Raw genomic sequence first — 23843 nt, 5'->3', positions numbered from 1 at the left:
TAGTTTCAGGGCACCCGCCATTTATTACCTAGTCTCACTAGTGTACCCCTAAATTTAGGGGTGTCTACTTTCCAAAATGGGGTCATTTGGGGGGGGTTTGTGCCATCTTGGCATTTTATGGCCTTCAAAACTGTAACGCCCTTAGAAAGCCTGAAGGCGGTGCTTGGTTTTCGGGGCCCCGTACGCGGCTAGGCTCCCAAAAAGTCCCACATATGTGGTATCCCCATACTCAGGAGAAGCAGCAGAATTTATTTTGGGGTGTCATTTCACATATGCCCATGGCATGCGTGAGCAATATATCATTTAGTGACAACTTTGTGAAAAAAAAAAAAAAAAAAAAAAGTTTGTAATTTTCCCGCAACTTGTGGCAAAATATAAAATATTCCATGGACTCAACATGCCTCTCAGCAAATAGCTTGGGGTGTCTACTTTCTAAAATGGGGTCATTTGTGGGGGTTTTGTGCCATCTTGGCATTTTATGGCCTTCAAAACTGTAATAGGTAGTGAGGAGTGAAATCAAAAAATTACGCCCTTAGAAAGCCTGAAGGCGGTGCTTGGTTTTCGGGGCCCCGTACGCGGCTAGGCTCCCAAAAAGTCCCACATATGTGGTATCCCCGTACTCAGGAGAAGCAGCAGAATTTATTTTGGGGTGTCATTTCACATATGCCCATGGCATGCATGAGCAATATATCATTTAGTGACAACTTTGTTAAAAAAAAAAAAAAAAAAAAAAAGTTTGTAATTTTCCCGCAACTTGTGGCAAAATATAAAATATTCCATGAACTCAACATGCCTCTCAGCAAATAGCTTGGGGTGTCTACTTTCTAAAATGGGGTCATTTGTGGGGGTTTTGTGCCATCTTGGCATTTTATGGCCTTCAAAACTGTAATAGGTAGTGAGAAGTGAACTCAAAAATTTACGCCCTTAGAAAGCCTGAAGGCGGTGCTTGGTTTTCGGGGCCCCGTACGCGGCTAGGCTCCCAAAAAGTCCCACATATGTGGTATCCCCATACTCAGGAGAAGCAGCAGAATTTATTTTGGGGTGTCATTTCACATACGCCCATAGCATGTGTGAGCAATATATCATTTAGTGACAACTTTGTGTAAAAAAAAAAAAAAAAATTTTTTTTTGTCATTATTCAATCGCTTGAGGCAAAAAAATAAAATATTCAATGGGCTCAACATGCCTCTTATCAATTTCCTTAGGGGGTCTACTTTCCAAAATGGGGTCATTTGGGGGGGTTTTGTACTGCCCTGCCATTTTAGCACCTCAAGAAATGAGATAGGCAGTCGTAAACTAAAAGCTGCGTAAATTCCAGAAAACGTACCTTAGTTTGTAGATGTGACAACTTTTGCGCAAACCAATAAATATACAATTATTGACTTTTTTTTTACCAAAGACATGTGGCTGAATACATTTTGGCCTAAATGTATGACTAAAATTGAGTTTATTGGATTTTTCTAATAACAAAAAGTAGAAAATATCATTTTTTTTCAAAATTTGCGGTCTTTTTACGTTTATATCGCAAAAAATAAAAATCGCAGAGGCAATCAAATACCATCAAAAGAAAGCTCTATTTGTGGGAAGAAAAGGACGCAAATTTTGTTTGGGTACAACATTGCATGACCGCGCAATTACCAGTTAAAGCAGCGCAGTGCCAAAGTGTAAAAAGACCTCTGGTCATTTACCAGCAAAATGGTCCGGTCTGAAAGTGGTTAAAGAAAATAACATAGGAAATATTGCATCAACTGTACTGTGGGAAACCCATAAGGTATATATGAGAGGGAGATTGATAACAAAGGCAGCTAAGAGAAGGAAAATATGGACAACACAAAAACAAAAGATTCTACAAGAAATTCAGGAGTTGGAACAGCTACATAAAGGGCTAAACAATCACAAAGTAATGGTCGAATTAATGGGAAAGCGGGAAGCACTGAGGGACTTGTTGGAACAGGATACCAGGCTGGTTTTTTTGAAGTCAGATAAGAGGCAATATGAATTTGGCAATAAACCTGGGAGATTATTGACAGGGGTAATTAAACCTAGAAGAAATTTTAATTTCATTGCAAAAATTAAAGATAGAAAGGGAGTGATGAAACATTCAACTAGAGATATCAGTAAAAAAAAATTCAGAATACTATCAGTTATTATATAAAGTGAGCGATAACCAAGACTCCGAGGATAAACAAAATAGAAGAAATAAAATTGAACAGTATCTTCGGAAGATAGAACTACCAAGTATAACAGAAGAAGACTCAAGTAAGGAAGCGTTTAATTCATTCTGTGAGTGTGGGTTCTGGGTCTCGTGATTGCTTCCCTTAGGGCTGTACCATACTCACAATTTCATTTCAGACCATTGCATTGCAACATAGTGAATTTCCAACCTGGCACTGGAGTTTGGGAAGCCTTTCCTCAACAGTTGTGCAAGCTTCTCATGGCGGATGCCAGGCTGACACTGTACTCCTGTGACTTTCTTAGTCTTCAGTGACTCCATGCAAGGGAATAGGCAACCAGTGTTTTTTCAAGCCCTTTGCCACAGGTGGGGGACATCAGATGGGGATTTTCTGGTATACAGATTCAACAGCTAATTGGACAGGTTTTTCACCAGGTACAGGGAACTTCGTAGTGGATGCTCTGGTGACCCTGTGGGATCAGTTCAGCTTGACCTACACCTTGGTGCTCATCCAGATTTTTCCCATTTCACAGGATCAAGGAGGAGGGCATTCTGGTGATCCTTATTGCACTTCATTGGCACAGGAGGAGGTACTATTAGAAATACTGAAGCTTCTGGTAGACGCTCTGTAGGGCCCTTCCAGAATCATGGTATAGTGTTCCATTCTGTATCTCAGTTGCTGGCTTTAACGGCATGACTATTGAAGCCATGGTCCCCATGGACATGGTCTTTCTGAATTCAGTCAGTCCTGCCTTTTAAAGGCTAGGAAGTCAACTTCTCATAAGTATACAATCGCACCTGGAAGGCCTATTTTGCTTGGTGTGAAAAATCACAGAAAGTATACCGTGGGACATATTTTGTCCTTCCTCAAACCTGGTCTGGATCAACATTTGGCCTTGAGCACCATTAAAGGACAAATCTCGGTCTTGGCTGTGCTGTTTCAGGGGCCTTTGGCCTTTCACTTCTTGGTTAAGGATTTTGTTCAGGGAGTAACTCACCCCCCCCCAGTTATTTCCCTTGGAGCCCCTTGGAATTCCAGTTTGGTTCTTTTGGCTCTTTGGGCAAACCTCCTTTTGAAACAATGAGGGAAATTCCCTCTGTGAAGAGAGTCTCTGAGTTAGTGGCCTTATACTGCAAGGAGCCGTTCTTATTGTTGCATAAAAACAAAGTTGTCTTGAGGCCTGAGGCCTCTTTCTTTCTGAAGGTGGTATCTGCCTTTCTTATGTCCTTTTTCAAAACATTCTAAGGAAATTTCTCTCCACTTTCTAAATGCACTGTGAGAGATTACCTCTTCACTACTGGCACTTTTAGGATAGTAAATCTAATTCTTTCTTTATAAAGGGGGTTGTCCCTTCACCCTGTATACTGTACTGTACTCCAGTACACAGATAAGTCAAAAAAACATATTTTTATTGCAGCTTATCAGTCATTAGATGTTGTAGCTGCATTGTTTTTCTTACAAAATACTTCCCTACAACTACTGTAGCTGTTGTCTTTTAATAAAAGGACACTTACCTGTCCAAGGATCCAGCACCGTCCTCACCTGGACTGGTTCTTTGCTAGTTTTTGGACTCCTGGAGAGCCTAGGCAATCCGAGTGAAGGTTGGAGCCGGTACCTATCAAAACTAGGTACCTGCTCCCCACAAAAATGTATGTACCAAATGCGATGGGGGGGACTTAAAGTGGAACTTCAGAATTTGGTTGAAGTACCAAGTACTAATAATACTTAAAGTATTATTAGGTTTCAATGATTTCTAATAGGGAATACACATTTGGAACATGTATAAAAGTATTTAACTCACTTGGATCCAAAGCAAGTATCTGAAAGCTAAAGAATATAGAAAAAAGGGAAATCAACTATTGACTTTCCAGTGTGCTAGTGCAAACATAACTCTGAAGTGCAGGTAAGATCAGGATTTACTTGAATATGTGGATGCTGTCATCCACAGGACATTTTTTTAATGTTGGTTTGTGCATGAAAGTGTTTTCATATTCAAGTAGGTGAGTGGATAATTTGCCTGTTCAACATATAATCTGCCGTCAAATAGTTGATTCATTCATTTCTACTAGTGACACCTGATAAAAAAAATAGCTTTTCACTCATTAGTACACATTTATTGGCTGTCAATCATCGCATGCAGCAAAATGTTAAAGTATATGTCTCATCATTATATATGCTGTGTAGCAGGGTGACACTGACAGCTCAAATTTCTTAAAATCAGGTTTGTATGGCAGTAACAATAGAATAAAGTTCAATGTTCACTCAAGTTGTAGTTCTAAAGAAAACTCCTGTTAAGACACTGCGAGGGGAATTTTCTGAAACTGGAACAGACTCTGGAGCCACTGTATAGTGACCAGCTTCTAACTTCAGCTTGTTCAGTAAAACCCCACCCACACGGGCCAAATATCATCTAAAATCAGCCATTACAATAGAAACCAGCCGACTTTAGGCCCATATATACAGTTCCTTGTCTAACAGAAGCCAATCTCACAGGCAGCTTCTGTCGATGATCGAATGAGTATGCTAAAAAAAAACAGCAGCCCATTGGCATCCGATCAGTGCTTGCAGTGCTGCCAATGGCTGAAAATGCTGACCAGTGGGTTCTGGCGAGGAGGGGGTTTGAGATCCCCCTGTCAGAACACAATAGCACAACAAGGAGGTCACTCTACTAACAATGCATTTTTTTTGTTCCACTCCCGGGTTTAAAAATTAAAACTTAACGTGTGCACCAGGCATTAGGCTCCATTTGCACAGGCATTTAGGCATGCTTTGAATCCCAGTGGAAGGAATCTACATTGTTTACATCAGTAGATTCCTGTTGCTGGGATTTCCAGTGTGGAAAAAGCCCCGTGCAAATGGAGCCTAATGCCACGTACACACGACCGGACTTTCCGGCAGACTAGATCCGATCATTTTTCATACAAAAAAATCCGACGCGCCTAGAAATAGAGCATGTTTCAAATCTGTCCGAAGGACTCAATTCCTATAGGGAAAACCGTTCGTCTGTATGCTGGTCTGATGGACCAAATACGATGCATTGACTACTGGATATTGAACTTCCTTTTTTAGTCCCATCTTACGTCATCACGTTCAAAACTAACGGACTTTCGAACGGACTTAGTCCATTCGTGTGTGGCCAAGTCCGTTCGTTCGGAAAGCCTGTTGGAACTCTGTCGGGAAGACCATCGGACCTAGTCTGCCGGAAAGTCCAGTCGTGTGTACCATCATTAAACTCTGAAAATGAAAGCTAGAAGCTGATTTTGTTGCCATGCACAGTTGCTGCAGATTCTGTCTGCTCTAGTCTTCATAAATTCCCCCTAGTGTTTTCAGTTCTAATCTGCCTATAGCTGCTTCTATGGATTGCAAATATAGCTCAACCCCACAGTGCTTTGGTTGCAATCCTGTATTCACACAAGTGTCATCCTGTAATGATAGGTTTTCTTTCAGTATTGCCTGATAAGTCTGCTTCAGGCTGGGTTCACACCATCGCCACATCTGTCGCACAGCAGGGTTCTGGTGCATGCTGGGTCACCATTTCAGGTCTGATTTTAGCCTGAATTTTGGGCTAAATTTGGACCTCAAATGGATCAAAAAAGCACACAATTTTCGTGCAAATTGCACCAGACCTGCTGTCGGAAATATGTGAACTGGCTCCATAGAGAGTAGGTCACATTCTCCTGCTATGCGAATTGGATGTGGTCAAAAAACCGCATCCAATTCGCATAGGTGTGATCCCAGCCTCAAACATGTGCTCACTATAGAGAAGCTGTATAACACAAGATTTTCTGACATTTCATATGTTTGTAACACATATTACAGATTTTGCCACTGTATAGGTTACATATAAAATTGTACTTTGTAGCCATTTCCTATCTTACAATAGTATTTTTGAATATATTTAAATGACAGGCATTTTATATAACCCAGATACAACAATAATTTTTCACTCTGTCATTGTAATTGTTTACTCTAATATAATGTGCAACGTAAGCAAGCTCTTAAATCTTTGTTTTGTTTAGCAATTTGCATATTTAGGAGTTAATTAATACAAGGTTGACTATGCATCTGTTTTTAGTTTTCTCCATATGCAATAGACATATACTTTAGGCTGGTTTTGATGCGCATGACACTAGTGAATATGTTGCCCAGATGTTTACAATGTGCATTAACTTATTGCTTTCCTGTGCTTAACTTGTTGAAACAACATCAAAATGTTTCTTAAATTGGAACGTGCAAAACTATCAGAATATGCCACAAGAAAAGCATTTTAAAACATGTAGTGTGATTTATTTTTTTAAATAATGCATGTACTCATTACTGAGAGTGTGACTGTTTAAATAGATTACAAAGAAGGTTTATGCATGTTTGTACAACTAGAAAGGATCAACAAGGTAATGTCTGATGCACATTTGGGTTTATGTTTTAGAATTTTTCCAATTGTGTTAATGTGCTATAATTCATAACAACTAAAAGGCAATCATTTGCCAGACTAGTATTTATTTGTTTTTTGCTGAAACTTTAGCCACACAATGAGAATATCAGACGAATGATCGTCGATTTTTTTCTTTGCATGCTTGTCTCATATCAAAAACCAATAGGTTACTAAAGTTATGAAAATTCTTGTATGATGGAATACAACTTTGGAAGTGATGTAATGTGTTGTATTGTAATGTATTCTTTCATTTACGAGCATGCATGGTACTGGTCTTATGATTTTTAGATGAATATTGTACAGATTAAACAAAAATCATTCGTTCTACTTTTGCATGAGAAAAATTGTCATGTTTGTCCCTTCGGATGATTTTGCATGAAATGTCATGATCAGCTCTCGAAATCTGTGTACTAACAATCAGATCATTATACGATCGATTTGAAAGTGGCAAATTTTCATCCAATTTTCTCATCATAGGTACTAGGCATTTTTCTGCAGCACTTTACAGAGAATTTTGAACAAATTCATATCACTCTTTCTCCTACTATAGAGCCTAAAGTCTTATGCCTATTAGCATATCTGGAATAATAGTAGTGATGGAAGTTGAACGATTGAGTATAACCTGGTTCCCAGAGGTTGACACCACTTGTTCTATTAGAGTTAGGAGTATAGTAGTATGCCTTCTCCTGCCCAAAGGGTGCTAATTAGACAACTAATAAGCAGCAACATGCTGATAAGTCATCAACTCTGCATTTTACAGTATATGCAGCAGAGCATGATTATCCTTAGAGCTGCCTCTCTCACAGTACTTCTGCAAAGAAGATTAAAGCCTTCATGACGCAGGATAGTTCTATGTAAAAATGCATTCAATTATTTTAAAGGCATATGCAGCTGCAGCAAATGTTTTTCTTTATATCTGCTTGGAGTTCAGTTTTAAAGTGGTTGTAAACCTATTTGTGTCATTTGTACCTATAGTGAAACAGAAAATTTGCGCTATAAATTCTAAAATGGCAAAAAGAGTCCAAACTGTGAAAACAGTCCAAGTGATAAAAAATTTAATTATAAAGAGCAAACCAGTGTGAAGTAGTGAATCGAGTGCTTATATATGAACAATCCAAATGAATCCTCCACCATGTGATGTCACCAACACTGAAGTTAGGATGTACCCTTTCCACAACGGTGGACCCTCTATTATGGAAGGTCAAAACCGCAATAAGGTGTATCAGCTGTGGTGTGTCCTGGAAGCCTGTAAAGCAGATGATGTCCATCTCTCCAGCCGTCCGTCCTGCTCTCAGTACGAATCATCCGGGCACCCAGCAATACCCCCAAAAAAACAGAGGGCTCCAAATAGTCTAAAAACCCTTACGGTATATTTATTGGAAGAGCAATGCACGCAAACAGAGAATAAAAGTTGGTGCTTAAAAAAATGGATAAAAATCTGCAGTACAATAATAAAGGACTTGCGGTGACTGCTCAGTGTATCCTTGCCCGTCGGGTTTCATCACGATTGCCCCAGAAGAAGACGACGTGACGAAACCGGTCGGGCAAGGGTAGAGCATGAAGCTGGCCAGGAAATATCATTTAGCAGCAGGTTTTTTTTTCTTTGCAAGTATCACTTTTTCTTTGGTACATCCTAAAGGATGTGCAACCTCAAAGACAAGTTTAGGGCATCCCCAAAGCATGCTGTTTATAGGAATTGTTAACGTGTAATGTTTCACTGTACGCATTATTAACTAAGCTGCTTTCTACTGATTGGCTTTTTTTTCATTTGTACAGTACATGTCCCCTCAGGCAGTGCCCAGCTCCACTTGCCCTTTGTTTGACAAATTCATTCCCCGCTAGTCTTGAAAATAATTAATGTTCAAGATTCTCCTCCCTTTGACTTCAGTAGGGTTTGCATTAAATCCAAGCAGATTTAACCATCACTAGTGACAGTCCAAAAGGGGCACAGATGTCAATAAAAAAGCAGACTGAAGTTCTAACTCTTCCACATGCTATATTAATAAAAACAAAATTGTCCTTTACATACTCTTTAAAGGACAACTATTATGTAAGATAATGATGCTGATTTATTGAAGTAGTTGATAAACACAATACATTGTATGAACATTTACTTCAATTATCCAATACTGTAATAAGCAAACTTCTTTAATCTGCACTTGATTGGATAATGTAAGTTAATAGTCACACAATTTTCTGTGAAGTCTCATCTCCTTCAGTAAATCAGCCCAATATAATTCAATAAATTCAGATTTGTTTTCAGTTCTTAACATTGATATGCAGACTAGCTAAACACCAGTGACAGGGGCTGGGACATATTATTTAGTGCAAAGGGTGCTTAAAGAGTAACTCCACTTTTTTAGAAAATAATATTCCCCTCTGGGTGATCTGTGTACAGTACATTGCAAGTATTATAACAAACTTTGTTGCAGATTCCAACCTTGAGTTATTATGAAGAAATAGCTGTTTGTCTTTCTCCATGTGCATGAGGATGAGAATGGGAGTGATTTTACAATTGTCAATCAGCTGCTGTACTTGCAGGGGTCTAATGAGTAAAGTTGCAAAGCTGCAGCCCTTTAGATGGGATTTACCCCCTTAATGACCAGGCTATTTTTGCGATACGGCACTGCTTAACTTTAACTGACAATTGCGTGGGCGTGCGACGCTGTACCCAAATAAAATTGATGTCCTTTTTTCCCAAAAATAGAGCTTTCTTTTGGTGGTATTTGATCACCTCTGCACTTTTTATTTTTTGCACTATATACAAAAGAATACCAACAATTTTGGAAAAAAAAAAATATTTTTTGCTTTCTGCTATAATACATATCCCAAATAAAAATAAAATAATCTAATTTCTTCATCAATTTAGCCCAATATGTATTCTGCTACATATTTTTGGTAAAGAAAATCCCAATAAGTGTATATTGATTGGTTTTTGCGGAAAAGTTATAGCGTCTACAAACTGGGGGATTGATTTTTAACTTTTAATATTTTTTATTGTTTTTACTGGTAATGCCGGCGATCAGCCTTTTTTAGTGGGACTGCGACATTGCAGCGGTCAAATCTGCCCATAAGTGACACTTTTTGGGGGCCAGTGACACCAATACAGTGATCTAAAAGAAAAGCAATGATCAATGTACAAATGACACTGGCAGGGAAGGGGTTAACACTAGTGGGCGATAAAAGGGTTAAATGTGTTCCCTCAGTGTGTTTCTAACTGTATAGCGGAAGTAATGACAGGAAGAACACAAAGATCGCTATTCTTGATTACTGGGAACAGACAATCTCCATGTTCTCCCCTGTGAGAACGGGGATCTGCCTTGTTTACATGGGCAAATCTCTGTTCTGCCTCTCTGTGAATCGATCATGGGTGGCCGGGGGACGTCAGGTCCACTGGATGTGCCCATAGCCTCCTCCTCTGTGCAGCGGGTGCACATGTGTCCATACTATTTATTGCTTGAAACAACATACAGGTACTTTGTTTCATGCAATAGAGCCACCCTGCTGCAGTATATATGAGGTAGGGTGGTCCTTAAGTGGTTAACCACTTGAGGTATGTGCTGTAGCCGAATGACGGCCACAGCACGGACCTAAATTTCTGGGAGGCCGTCATAGGACGTCCTCCCCTTTGTGCGCCCCCTGTAGGGCGCGCACGGCACAAGCTGTGATCACGAGTCACCAAGACTTGGGGGATCACCGATCCGAGTAAGGGGCTGGTCCCAGCCCCTTACCATGTGATCAGCTGATCAGCTGATCACGTGTATAAACAAAAGCTTGGTAATCTGCTTATTTTTCTCTTCATGCTGACACCTCACTAAAAAATGTTTTGACTAGAGTTACACTATTAAGACGTACAATTATGGGATTATAATTTGTTTTAAGGTGCGTTAAATCTAATAACTTTTCTATGCTACAGGCTTTGCTTGTCTTAAAAGAGAAGTATGTTTTTTTTTTTTTTAGATTCATACTTACCTAGTTGGATGCAGCATCGGACGGATGCTGGATCTGTCCCCTGTCGCCTCTTCACTGAGAACCGAGCCAGGAACTCTGCCAATGGCTCATTTCTCTCACCTCCCAGCGGAGAGTTTCTGCCTGTCAATCAGCAGGTCTCTAGCTCTGCTCCTCCACGCTTATTGGAGCACTGAGCTGTGGAGGGAGGGCGGCTGTCTCAGCGACTCGCTGAGAGGCTGAGACTGCCATCAGGCAGATGGCGGATCCAGTCCAGACTTCCTAAGTTGGGATGACCTGCTGCCTGGACTAATTCTAGTGACGTCAGCGGAGTATGGACTTCAGACCACTCTCCGCTGAAAACGGGTCACAGGAGTGCAAAATGAAATGCACTCCTTTGACCCATAGGAGAAGCCCAGCCAAACAAGCTCAGGCTGAACTTCTTTAACCTGCTGTCATTATATTTCAGCTCAAATGTTGCACCATAACTCAAAGCCAACTCTGTCCTCAGATTTAATGCTCACCTGTAGATATTCACAGAAATTACTCAGCACTTACTCAGCAATCATTTTTTGCGCCCTCAATACCTATTCTTCAGCCACAACATGGGCATTTCCTTATCACTTTAGACCCCCCCCCCCCTTAAGTATGTTTAAGTTTAAGTCTGACCTAAAAACAACATGCATACACCTTGGAGGGAACAATTGTGATCAAAGTGGAAGTGTAAAAATTCTAACCGGCAACTCAGATTTCTGTATTTTGTTTACTCAACCACTGTATATGCAGACACATTGAAAACAATTAGCTGCATTTAGATCCGTAAAAAAATAAATAAATATGCCTGTATGCTTAATACTGAGTTTTTAGGCAACAATGTGCAAGAGGCCTTATAGATATTCTGGGTGAATGTTATGTCAACAATAATATTTCAGGGTAACATTCATTATCCTTTGATATACGCAATGCATTCCCCTCTGTTCCTGCAGATATTAAAACTACTGCACACTCCAGGGTTCTTAACATCCATGCATTCCCATGCTTTATAATACATATACTGCTTCATAGGGTCATTTCAGCTAAGAGTATATGGCTGGTGATAATTGTTTTGCCATGTAGCTGTTATATCTGTATTTGTCTACTGCTTTGTAAGATCTGTTTTCTTCATACCCAACAGCTGTGTAACGATGAGGTTGCTGAACTGATGTGGGTAGGTTCCTTTCTGGAATGCGGATATTTTCCTTTGTTTGTAATATATAACATGGATTTTTTTCCTTACTTCACATCATTCTGTATTTCATAAGCGACATAGATGCAAGGTTGTTTTTCCAACACTTCTAGAAATCATTATGGTTTATATATTTTATATTGGATGCCCATCCAAAGTTTTTATTCCTTACAATGGACATTTTACTTCTAAGTTACACAGCCTTTCTGAAGACTGGAGGAATCAAATGTTTTTAGTCACTTACTGGCTGCAAGTTTGGGAATTCCATTTATTTTCCTCTAACATTTTATCAAAGAACAGTTCATGAAAGTCAGAGAACACCACAGTGTTTTTATTTCATATGCCTTATTTGTAAATTTTTATGTGTTGAATATGTATGTAAAATATATTGGTATGAAAAAATACCAGATAATCAAAAACTACAATTAATTACAATTATTACCTTGTAATTAACTTGTAATCTTTTGCATTGTAATCACCCAGCAATGAGTAAGACTATTTAAACATGCAGTTGCTATAGTTTTCATCCCCTTTTGGTTTAGGGCAGATGAAAAAAATCAAACGGAACCAAAGTCCCTTTCACTAGACTGCACTTCATTTTAGCCAACTACTAAATTGCTGTATCAAGGGTGTAAATTTATAAACGTGAATGCACATTAAAAGTGGGGAAAATGCTGATAACACCCTGTAACAGGCACCTCTATATTCCTGCACACCAGGTCAGTTTTTCAATTTAATGAGTGCCTGTGAAATATGTAATATGCTAACATCATCTCAGCCTCTAGAGTTAATAAACCTACCTTATGTCTTTGCATCTCCGAAGGCTATCTATTGGTCAGTGAGGCTGTCCGTTAAAGTAATGATCCAGTAGTAAGGCATTGCAGATAAGAGGAGGTGGGGCCCTGCTATTAACCCAGCAATCAGGGGAATATATGCATACCAGAGCACCTCTGGGTTTGGGGCATCGGGGGCACTACTTTGAAATAAAGGCTTGACATATAGGTGCCTGGTGATGGCAGGTGTGCTTTAAAGCATACCTCTACTAAAAATGTCTGTAGAATGAACCCTGGACATTTCTTTTGCGTAAATAATTTCTAGGAGGGTATACTCTTCTGTATTCATACCCTAGCGCAGAAATTTTGAATCTTTGTCAGCTTATAATTCACATTTAAATGCATGAGGTGGTGATCAACATTAAATATTAACCACAAACTCTTTAATTAATAACAACTTAAAGTAAAGAAATACAGTAGCATTTGCCTAATTTCTTGCTTAGAGGAAATGTGAAATATAATGCAGCAGATCTTTAGATAAACAGGCATTATGGAAATGTTCTTTGGAACTGTCTTGCAGGTAGCAAAAAATTTGGTTCCCAAGCCACTGTTCTAGTGCATGGTATATCAATAAACCATTGCTCCATTCAAATGTATGTCTCAATTTGAATTACCTGATATTACACTGAAACTGTTAAGGATTGCATCTGGGGAAATTCCCAAAATCATTTCTGGAACATAAACAGCACTGTACACCCTTGGGGTATCACTTTATGCATACATCATACCTGTGTGAGTTTAGACCAGTCGTCTCCAAACTGCAGCCCAGGGGCCGGATGTGGCCTTTTGCTTGCCTTCATCAGGCCCTTGGGAAACTATTCCTCCCACCCAAGGCACTATTCCTTCTACACCAACAATGGGGCATAATTCCTGTTACTGATACCAACAATAGGGCACTATTGCTATCACTGACCCCAACAATGGGACACTATTCCGCCCACTGACACAAATGATGGACACTATTCCTCCCATTGATGCCAACAATGGGGCACAATTCCTCCTTTTGCCACCAATGATGGGGTACTCTTCCTTCCCTTGATGCCAACAATGAGGCACTATTCCTACCGGAAGACACTAATGATAGGGAACAATTTCTTCCCCTAATACCAAAATGGGGCAATATTCCCACTGGCCAAAGTCTGGCCCCCTCAAAGCCTGAAGGACAGTAAACTGGCCCTTTGTTCATAAAGTTTGGAGACCCTTGGTTTAAATGTTTGGATGTACAGTATATCTCACCACAGAGATGCACATGACAGCAGATGACAATTTTACTATCTGTCAATATGGTATGGTTGCTCCATAGAGTGATTTAGGCTCCTCCAGTAGCTAGCAATCATTCATTTCATAGTTATATTAACAAATAATATTGTCTCCAGTATTCATGTTAGTAATTTTGTACACTCTGTTCCTAATTTCATTAAACGTAAACACCACTCTTCAGCCAATAATGCATGCATGTTTATGCTAAACATAAGCAATTCTTTTTTACTAATTTGTAACTAATAATTGATTTTTACTCAGTATAAAAAAAAAATTACAAATAATCTGTGCAGATTAGAAATGTATAATTTATGGTACTTTATTGTAGTTCTGAATTTTTACTTTACTCCATTTAGACACTGTTAATAATCCCAACGCAATTTCACTGCAATTATCACAATTAGCCTGACTAATTTCTGTGAATCTTTTCTTTGTAATCTGCTTTCAGACACATTCTGAGGAGAGACCATTTCAATGTGAGGAATGCAAGGCTTTGTTCCGCACTCCTTTCTCACTGCAAAGGCACCTGCTAATACACAACAGTAAGTGCAAATATAAGGCCAAAAGGACACCATTGATTTACATATGTATATCCCCTTTTTGAACTAAGAGGAACGCCTTTCCTCAATTTCACAATATTTCAGTGCACAAAGAAAGATAAATTAGAGGGTATAATGCAAATCAATAACATGGCATTAAACAAGAGTTTTAATTGAAGACATTGTTAAAAGGTGCTTGAGATCTGAACCTCTTGCTCCCTTTTACACCCAGTGCAGCCTTCCCTTTTTGTTTGCCCATATACACACAATATCATAAAAAGTGCCACTTTATTCACTCGGTTTGGGAACAATTATCTAAGCTGTGTCACATCAACAAAGAAGTAAATAAATTGAGTAAAAAACTGAAAACGATCACTGTAGTAAAGTACAGATGTTTTTTCTCCTTTTAACGCCGATGAGGGCAGGTCTCTTCCCTGTGTAATTTACCATTTTATAACAAATAGAAGTACTGTTTCATGACAATCATTTGCAAAACTGATGCAAAAAATAACATTTATCATGTGTTTAAATATAGGTTGTTGCTGACTGATTTTGATAGTATTTGATAGTATTAACAAAAACTGTTTACTCCCTCCCTGTTTTAAAGGTTAGTACAATTGTACAAGTGTAATATTAATTTTATATTAATGTAACTTTTTTTTTACAATCAAACCCCTGTCTAACATGGGTTAACTTACAAGAATAAAAAATGTCCTAGCGCAAATTAGTGTACCTGCATGGAACCTGTACTTGAATTGGTGCACGCTGCACCCCTTTTAGAACACACGCAAAACATTTTTGCAAAAACTGCCAGTGCCAGGATATCTCTCTGCACGTCAAAAGAGGGTTATTCTTAATTAGTTCAACTTTTGCAAGGTACAAACTGTCATTATTTTATTTTGAATTTGATGCAGGCATTGGTCTTCCATATTAAAGTGGCATATTTAAGAATTATCTGATTTGGCGCATGAGTTGCTGTCAAAACTAAAACTCTCACAGATGCTTCATGAATTTGGGGCAACTCATAAACAAAAGAGATTAACTTCAGAAAAATGTCACAGAATTTTTATTGAATTCCCTCCAGTGAAGTGAAGGTTGCTACTGTGTCTTGAACATTAAAACATTAGCTTGAATCCTCATGCATTTATTAAGGATGTCAATAATTGTAATATATTTTAGCATATACACAAAAGCACCTAAGGTAATTTTAAAGCGGAGGTCCACCCTAAAATGGACCTTCCGCTCATCGGAATCCTCCCCCCCTCCGGCGCCACAATTGGCACCTTTCAGGGGGGAGGGGGGTGCAGTTACCTGGATAATCCAGGTAACTGCACCCACTTCCGGGATAGCTCTCTGCGGAAAGGGGCATAGATTACGCCCCTTTCTGCAAGTACCCGCCTCCTTCCGCAAGTGCCCCGCTGCCTGCTGGGAAACACACAGATCCCAGAGGCAGCGGGGACCGTCCTTATTGCGCAGCGCGACTCACGCATGCGCAGTAGGGAACCGGGAAATGAAGCCGAAAGGCTCCATTTCCTGATTCCCATACCCAAGATGGCGGCGGCAGCACCCGAGTGACGATCTAGAGATCGGCTTCGGGTGCCGACATCGCGGGCGCGCTGGACAGGTAAGTGTCACCATTTTAAAAGTCAGCAGCTGCAGTATTTGTAGCTGCTGGCTTTTAAAAAAAAAAAAAAAAAAAACGCGGAGTCCCGGCGGACTCCCGCTTTAAGTTCCTCACTTTTAAATTTCTGCTGCATGAACACACAGTGGACATGGCGTTACGAAAGTCATACTTTTAAATACAGTTGCCTAGTTGACAATTTTTTTGAAAGTTGCGTTTTAGCGTTATGTAGCCTCTTTAATATATTGAAACTGAAAATTAAATAATGTTTTAGTGAATTTGCACATACTGAGGAACATTTTATGTGATCTTAATATTACTGTCAGTAACATTACTGTCTTGTTATACCACTTTAAATCCATATTTATACTTGTATTGTAAGGTTTGCAAACTACTTAGTAAAGCTAATACAGAGCTTAAATTAACTTTTTCTTACAACCTAGTGGTAACAATGGTGCTGCATTTTTTACCATACATCTTTATTACCAAATAGAAAACAGAGAAGAAACAATATGGTGCAATATGCTGCAATAGCAGGACACCATATGTATAGGCATAGTAAATTCAGAATAAAGATTTTTTTCAATGAACAAACCATACAAAGGTAATGTACAAAGGTATTAGAGGAATAGAATCATCTTGGGTTGTGTGGTGTGCACAAGTATTAGGAATTCAAAGTGACAAACAAATGCATAATTACTAAAGGTTATGAACAATGAAAATTAGGCACTGAGTACAATTTTTTTGGACAAATTCACAGTGCATAAGCTTTTAAGGATGATTTGAGTGCTTGATGCTATTGCAAGGTGGTTTGCTTAATAGCTTATATATTATTATTATTATTATTATACAGGTTTTATATAGCGCCAACAGTTTGCGCAGCGCATAACAAAATAAAGGCAGACATTACAGTTACATTACAATTTGGTACAAGAGGAATCAGAGGGCCCTACTCATTAGAGCTTACAATCTAAAAAGGAAGGGTCAATTGATACAAAAGGTAATAGCTGTGGGGGATGAGCTGATGGAGGAAGTAAAACAGTGTTAGTCAGAAGCAGGATAGGTTTCTTTAAAGAGAAGGGTTTTCAGGGATTGTCTAAAGATGGATAAATTAGGGGACAGTCGGACAGATTGGGGTAGGGAGTTCCAAAGGATGGGAGAAGCTCTGAAGAAATCATGGAGGTGAGCATGGGAGGAGGTGACAAGGGAGCTAGAGAGCAGGAGGTTTTGGGAGGACCAAAGAGAGCGGCTTGGTTGGTATTTTTGGACTAGGTTAGTGATGTAGCTGGGGGCAGAGTTATGGATGTAAACAAATATGTAAACTGCGCTTGGATGTAAATAAACAAAAAACTATAAATTAAAAATTAGACTAAGCATAAATAATAGGCAGCAGCTCGAAGTGGGATACAAACACACAAATGCAAAGAAAGATAAAAAGAACTGCGCCAATAACACTAGATAAAAAATAACTATATATATGTAACTATGCAGAGAACATATGGCATAGGTATCTATTGCCAAAAGTGGTCACTAAACATGCGTATAGTGTTCACAGAAAGATATATGCATCAATAATGTATGAAAAAAAGGGACCATACATAAAATTAACATAAACATAAAAATTGTTATAAATTAAAGTCCATTAAGATGTTCCGATATTCCAAGCGATCAGCATATCACCACCGTGATCACACACACACTCCGAAATTCTGTGCCCGTCACCAGATAAGTGATGCGCTTACCAGATGAATGAACAATTACAGCCTTAATGGTATTTAATTCGAAGCAGAGAGATTAGAGCTTCAATCAAGGCTCCTGCATCCAGATAACCCCCAATGTGGATAAATGGCCAAATCCCAATCTTTCGAGCTCCAATGGATATATCATCAGCAACACCGTTAGAGAAAAAGAAATGCCTCCATAGCGTAAAAACGTCAGGAAATTTATTTAAAATAAAAGAATCGCACTTACATATAACAGCTTTCTGTCAGGTATTAGAACAGAACAAAACACGCCGGCCGGCATACAAACAAGCGTCCCGTCCTCCCCTCGTATAGCGTGGTGGCGTCACTGCGTACCTTCCCAGACGCGTTTCGTCATAGGTGACGTTATCAATGGGGAACGGGCAACGCAGCGACGCACCACCTTTTATGCCCGGACCTCGTTCTGAGATGCGAGTTCCGGCTTCAAAGCGCCATCTTAACTAATGGCAAAAGTAACTTAAATTCCCATGCAGTGAAGGGGAAAAAAGAAAGGGAAAAAAACAGAAAAAAGAAATGAAGGAAAAAAAGGGGAAAAATTAAAATAATAAAGATCGTAACCTAATGGGTAAAGTGAACCGTAGTGATAATATTAAATGATAATCCCAGAAGGCCACATTATATAAGCGATATTGTAAACCCCAGTGAAAATATAAGTTCCGTTATGGAAAGTGAAAACACCCCCTATATGCATAGGTAAGCGAAACCATAGAAAATATATAGATATAAATTTATAAGTGATAAAAATTATTATTATGGTGGTGTGTGTATAATGAAAACACACATCACTAGTACTAAGATAATATATAAGACCTATGATGACCAGTATACAAAAATATATATGTTGAGAATATATATATATTAGGAAAAATAAAAAAAATGTATATATAATGTGAATATTTCTATAGAAGAAATAAGGAGTGTCAACAGAATGTGTATATTAATTATATAAAAATGTATATAGAAAAAGGGGATCATTACAGTGCATCCTAGCAGGCATATGCCCATAGTAAATAAAATTAAGCCAAAGATATAAAAGATAAACCAAAGAAAGATAGAAAAAGAATGTTATATCTATCTTACACAAAAATGTGCACTTAATTACTATATAATCCAAAATTTTAATTTAGATGGGAAATGATACCCACCCTAATTAATAAAATATTAAATTAATAATTATTGCCAGTTAGGCATCTCAGAGTTATGGATGGCTTTGTAAATTATTGTTAGCACTTTGAAATGTATTCGTTTGGTGAGTGGAAGCCAGTGGAGGGATTGGCAGAGAGGGGACAGAGGACACATTTATTATGGACTGAAGAGGGGATAGTCTATGTAAGGGTAATCCAATGAGGAGCGAGTTGCATTAGTCAAGGCGAGAGATAACCAGGGAGTGAATTAGAAGCTTGGTGGTGTCATTAGTTAAAAAAGAGCATATTCTGGAAATGTTGCGGAGATTAAGGCAGCATGATTTGGACAGGAATTGTATGTGGGCCTAAAAGGACAGTTCAGAGTCTAAGGTTACCCCTAAGACCCTGGCATGTGGAGATGGACTGATAGATGTGCCATTGATCTTGACAGAGAAGTCAGGATCAAGGCACACGTGAGAGAGGAAATATTAAGAGCTCAGTTTTAGATAGATTCAGTTTGAGGAAGTGGTTTGACATCCAGGCTGATATGTCTGTTAGTAAATCAGTGATGCGTGAGGAGATTGATGGGGTGAGCTGAGGGGCAGAGACATAGATTTGGGTGTCACCAGCATATAAATGATTGTGGAAGCCATGGGAGGCTATCAGCTGACACAGGGAGTATGTGTAGATCGAAAATATAAAAGAGATTCCTTCACTTAGTGAATTGGGGCGTTCATAAAATTTCAATAGGTGCTGTAGTGAAGGGTTGTTAGGCTAGGAGATCCGTAAGAGGGCAGAACATATGCGTAGATACAGGTAAATGTTCTTGGGCTCAATGCCAAACTGGATACTTAAGTGTTGAAATGAACTGAGATGAGCTTCAGTATATAACTCTCCTACAGACTTGGTTCCACCAGAGATCCAGTGAGTTATGCCATGTACACTCGGAAAATGTGCGATTGAACTGTGTTGTCAGAAATTCCGATCGTGTGTGAGCTCCATCAGACTTTTTCCATCAGAATTTCCTTCCGACACACAAAGTTTGAGATCTGAATCTAAAATTTTCCGACAACAAAATCCGATCGTTTAAATTCCGATCGTGTGTAGACAATTCTGACACACAAAGTGCTGTGCATGCTCAGAATAAATTACGAGACAAAAGTTATTGGCTACTGGCCTCTTTACCGTCACTTACTTACACGTTGTACGTCACCTCGTTCTGAATGATCGGATTTTCCGACAACTTTGTGCGACCATGTGTATGCAAGATAAGTTTGGGCCAAAATCTGTCGGAAAAAATCTGATGGATTTTGTCGTCGGAATGTCCGATCGTGTGTACAGGGCATTAGAGAAAGGTTTGGAGAGTGCAATTGAGATATTGATATGCAGAATTCTCTATGGAGCTCATTTTATAAGGGGCTTTCATTTTAGTGTGTGCTGAGGCTGGATTATCACTATTTGAAAGTGCAGGCAGGGATTTAGAGTATTCCTTCTTAGTGTGTGAGGGACGCCATCTTAGGAGCGCTGCATGGTCGATGCTGAGAAATAGTCTTTCTGGCGGTCCTTGTGATTTTTTTAGACTTGCCGTCTGGGTGCCCTATGTGTTGTCTCACCTTTAAGAGGGGAGAGCAGGAGATAGAGTCGCTCTGTGTTGCGGTAGGTCCTCAGGTGAGTGGAGCTGTTGATGCAGTCAGCCATCTGCGGTAGGTCCTCAGCTGAGTGGAGCTGCAGATTTTTTCAGCCATCTTGGCCCACAGATGTCCATGCCCCCACTATTTGTAAATGGTGCCGCATTTTAGGTATACAGTACATGTAAATCCACCATGCAACTATAGTAAAAAGAGCAAATATTTAGTTAACAACACACATGTATCTGGTGGTAAGCAGATTTGTTTTCCTGCAATGCTTTTTAATACAATCTACTAAGTTTTTGAATCATATGTACTGAGTTCATAGCCACAGGTAGTTATTTTTAGGGCTCTTGGTTACTTTTTTATGAGTTAAAGTGATATTAAAGGCTATTTTTTAAAAATAAAATAAAAAATATGTTGTACTTACATGCTCTGTGCAATGATATTGCAGAGAGAGACCCTTTACCTCCTATTCAGGCAGTCCACTGCTGGCACTGTCTGCTTCTCCTTGATCCAGGTGCCTCCTGAGTAGTAGTAGTATGTGCTATGAGGCACCTGTACAGGCTTAGTGTGTCTATAGACACACAGCACTGGTAAGCTAGACCCCCACTCCCTCCTCACAAGAGTTTGACTGACACAGTAGCTGGAGCCTTTGACTCCCACTGTCTTCAGTGTCTCATGTGAGACCAGGAAGAGTGGAGAGCGGTGCTGCAGCCAGGACAGCACTGGTTCAGTGAGAGGAGGCAGGTAAGTGTTTCGAGATGGGGGGACAGTTAGTGGGGCCTGTTTTTTCCTTAAAGTGGTTGTAAACCCTTAGGCCGCGTACACACGCGGGGACTGTTCGCTCAACTTCAGTTTCAGCGGACAGTCTGACGAACAAAGTTTTTCGGAAATTCCGAAAAACTGTCCGCTGAAACTTGGTTTGAGCGGACAGTCCGCCCGTGTGTAGGCTTGTTCGTCAAACTAAGTCTCGCGCATGCTCAGAAAGAATTTACACGCCGAAGGTTGCATTGCAGTGTATAGGACGTCGTTTTCTAGTCCCGTCGTACGTGCCGTTCACGTCATCGCGCACGGTTTCAGCGGACTGTTCGTTCGTCGTGTGTGGGCAAGTCCGTCCATGCTAATTTTGAGCGGACTGTCCGCTGAAACTGTTTGACGGACAAAGTTGAGCGAACAGTCCCCGCGTGTGTACGCGGCCTTAGAACACACTTTGACCTACAGGTAAGCCTAGATTAAGGCTTACCTGTAGGTCCAAGAAATATCTCATAAACCTATACGGTTTAGGAGATATTTGCCGAAAGACAGGCACCGCTGTCTACGGCGCATGCGCTGTAGACAGCGGCGCACTGAGCGCGCCGTGGTCAACGGTGATATGCCGCGAGTGCCGGATCCCGTGCGCATGCGTGGGAGTGACGTCATCGCGGCTTTGCTGAATGACAGCGGCTGAGCGGCGAGACCCACCGAGAACATGGATGCGCCGGACTACAGGGGACAGCAGTGAATTCGCTGGCTCCTGTGTCAGGTAAGTGACACATAATGGACTACTATGCGATGCATAGTAGTCCATTATGCTTTACCTTTGCAGCGAATGAAAGAGGAAGTAAACTCATCAGGGTTTACTTCCTATTTAATGCAGGGAATACTTTAAGATAAAAAACTGTTTGACTTTAGAATCACTTTAAAATACATACTTGAATAGAATTAGATTTTTTTTTAAACCAGAGCTTAGAGATTACTTGAAGTAAAACTTAATATACATCAGAAGTGTCAAACTCAATTTCAATGCAGACTGCATCAGCATTATGGTTGCCTTCAAAGAGCCGGTTGTATTTGTAAGTCTAAATAAACGTATCTACTCTTTATCATATTAAATTGCCTCTGAATTCAATTTATTACTGGATTTATTACTAATTTAAGATTTAGGCTGTGACCATGTGCAGACCTGCACAGAGCCCACTCACACTCCTGTAAAAAATGATGCGAGTCTGAAAAGGAGCTGATATCATAAACAAGAAACTTGGTGTAATTTGCAGATTGAACACAGCTATCATCCATTTTCCCAACTTTATTTTCTGTAACACAAGACTTTAACCACCTCCTGCCCGCCTTATAGTAAAATGATAGCAGGCAGGATCCCTTCTTGTTCTGGCACAACGTCATATGATATCGCCCCAGTCTTGCCACTCTTACACGTCTGAGGGAGCACGCTGTGTGCCATGTCCCTGGGACATGCCGCGACCCCAATCTCAGTAAAGAGCCGATGACGTGGCTCTTTACCCATGTGATTGGCTGTGTCCAATAACAGCCGATTAAATGTAAACATGGTAGTACCGGTAATAGGCTCTCCTCGCCTCAAACTGATGGAATCTGATCAGCGGAGTTTCCTTGAAGGGGGAAGTGCCCTGATGATTATTGTAGTCCCAGCAGTGCCCAGCAGTGATGCCATCAGTGACCATCTGTGATGCCAATCTGTGCTCATCAGTGACACCAAAGTGTTAATCAACAACACAAAACTCCAGTGATTTTTTGGTCTTATGCTGGCCATACACCATACTATTCTCCTCTATGGATCTCCCCCAGATCTACCAAAAACCACACAATATGAGGCCAAATCTAAACACCTTCAATGTGTGTGCAATCAGACAGGCCCTTGTACCACACAGCCAAAGGCAAACCCAAAGGAAATTGAATAAGAAAATTGCACGGTGTATGGCCAGCTTTATTGGAGACAACCTATCAAAGTCAGATTAAAAACGAGTGATTCCGAGTGGTATCCAGTGCAGCTGAAAAAACTTCCGGAGAGAGGTTCACATGAATACAATTTAAAATCAACGCTCAGTGGAACTCAACATAAATACAATCAATTTATTGAATTGCCAAGTTACTGCAACATGGAACTATGAGTCCTCTATGCTTTGGCTACCTGTTAAAGAGGAAGTAAACCCTGATGAGTTTACTTCCTCTTTCATTCCCTGTAAAGGCAAAGCATAATGGACTACTATGCATCGCATAGTAGTCCATTATGTGTCACTTACCTGACACAGGAGCCAGCGAAGTCACCGCTGTCCCCTGTAGTTCCGAGCATCCATCTTCTTGGTGGGTCTCCGTGGGTCTCGCTGCTCCGGCGCTGTGATTCGCCGGAGCAGCGATGACGTCACTCCCGCCCATGCGCACGGGAGCCGAGACTCGCAGCATTGCCATCATCGACGATGCCCCGCTCAGTGTGCCCGTCTTCGGGCAAATATCTCTCAAACCGTATAGGTTTGGGAGATATTTCTTGAACCTACAGGTAA

General features: G+C 40.0%; 1 protein-coding gene across 1 annotated transcript in view; it reads left to right on the top strand.

Moving 5' to 3' along the window:
• Nucleotides 1-23843, top strand: part of PRDM5 (PR/SET domain 5) — a 292222-nt gene that overhangs the window by 98327 nt on the left and 170052 nt on the right. Inside the window, exon 11 of the mRNA XM_077476830.1 lies at nt 14321-14414. Coding sequence (XP_077332956.1) covers nt 14321-14414 — 94 coding nt within the window. The remainder of the gene's footprint in view (nt 1-14320; nt 14415-23843) is intronic.

This window comes from Lithobates pipiens, unplaced genomic scaffold (genome assembly GCF_037356315.1).
Source record: "Lithobates pipiens isolate NorthernLeopardFrog02 unplaced genomic scaffold, aLitPip1_a1.2 Scaffold_13, whole genome shotgun sequence".
NCBI lineage: Eukaryota > Metazoa > Chordata > Amphibia > Anura > Ranidae > Lithobates > Lithobates pipiens.
The sequence above is the reverse complement of the archived record's forward strand: the minus strand, read 5'-3'. Positions and strand labels throughout refer to the sequence as shown.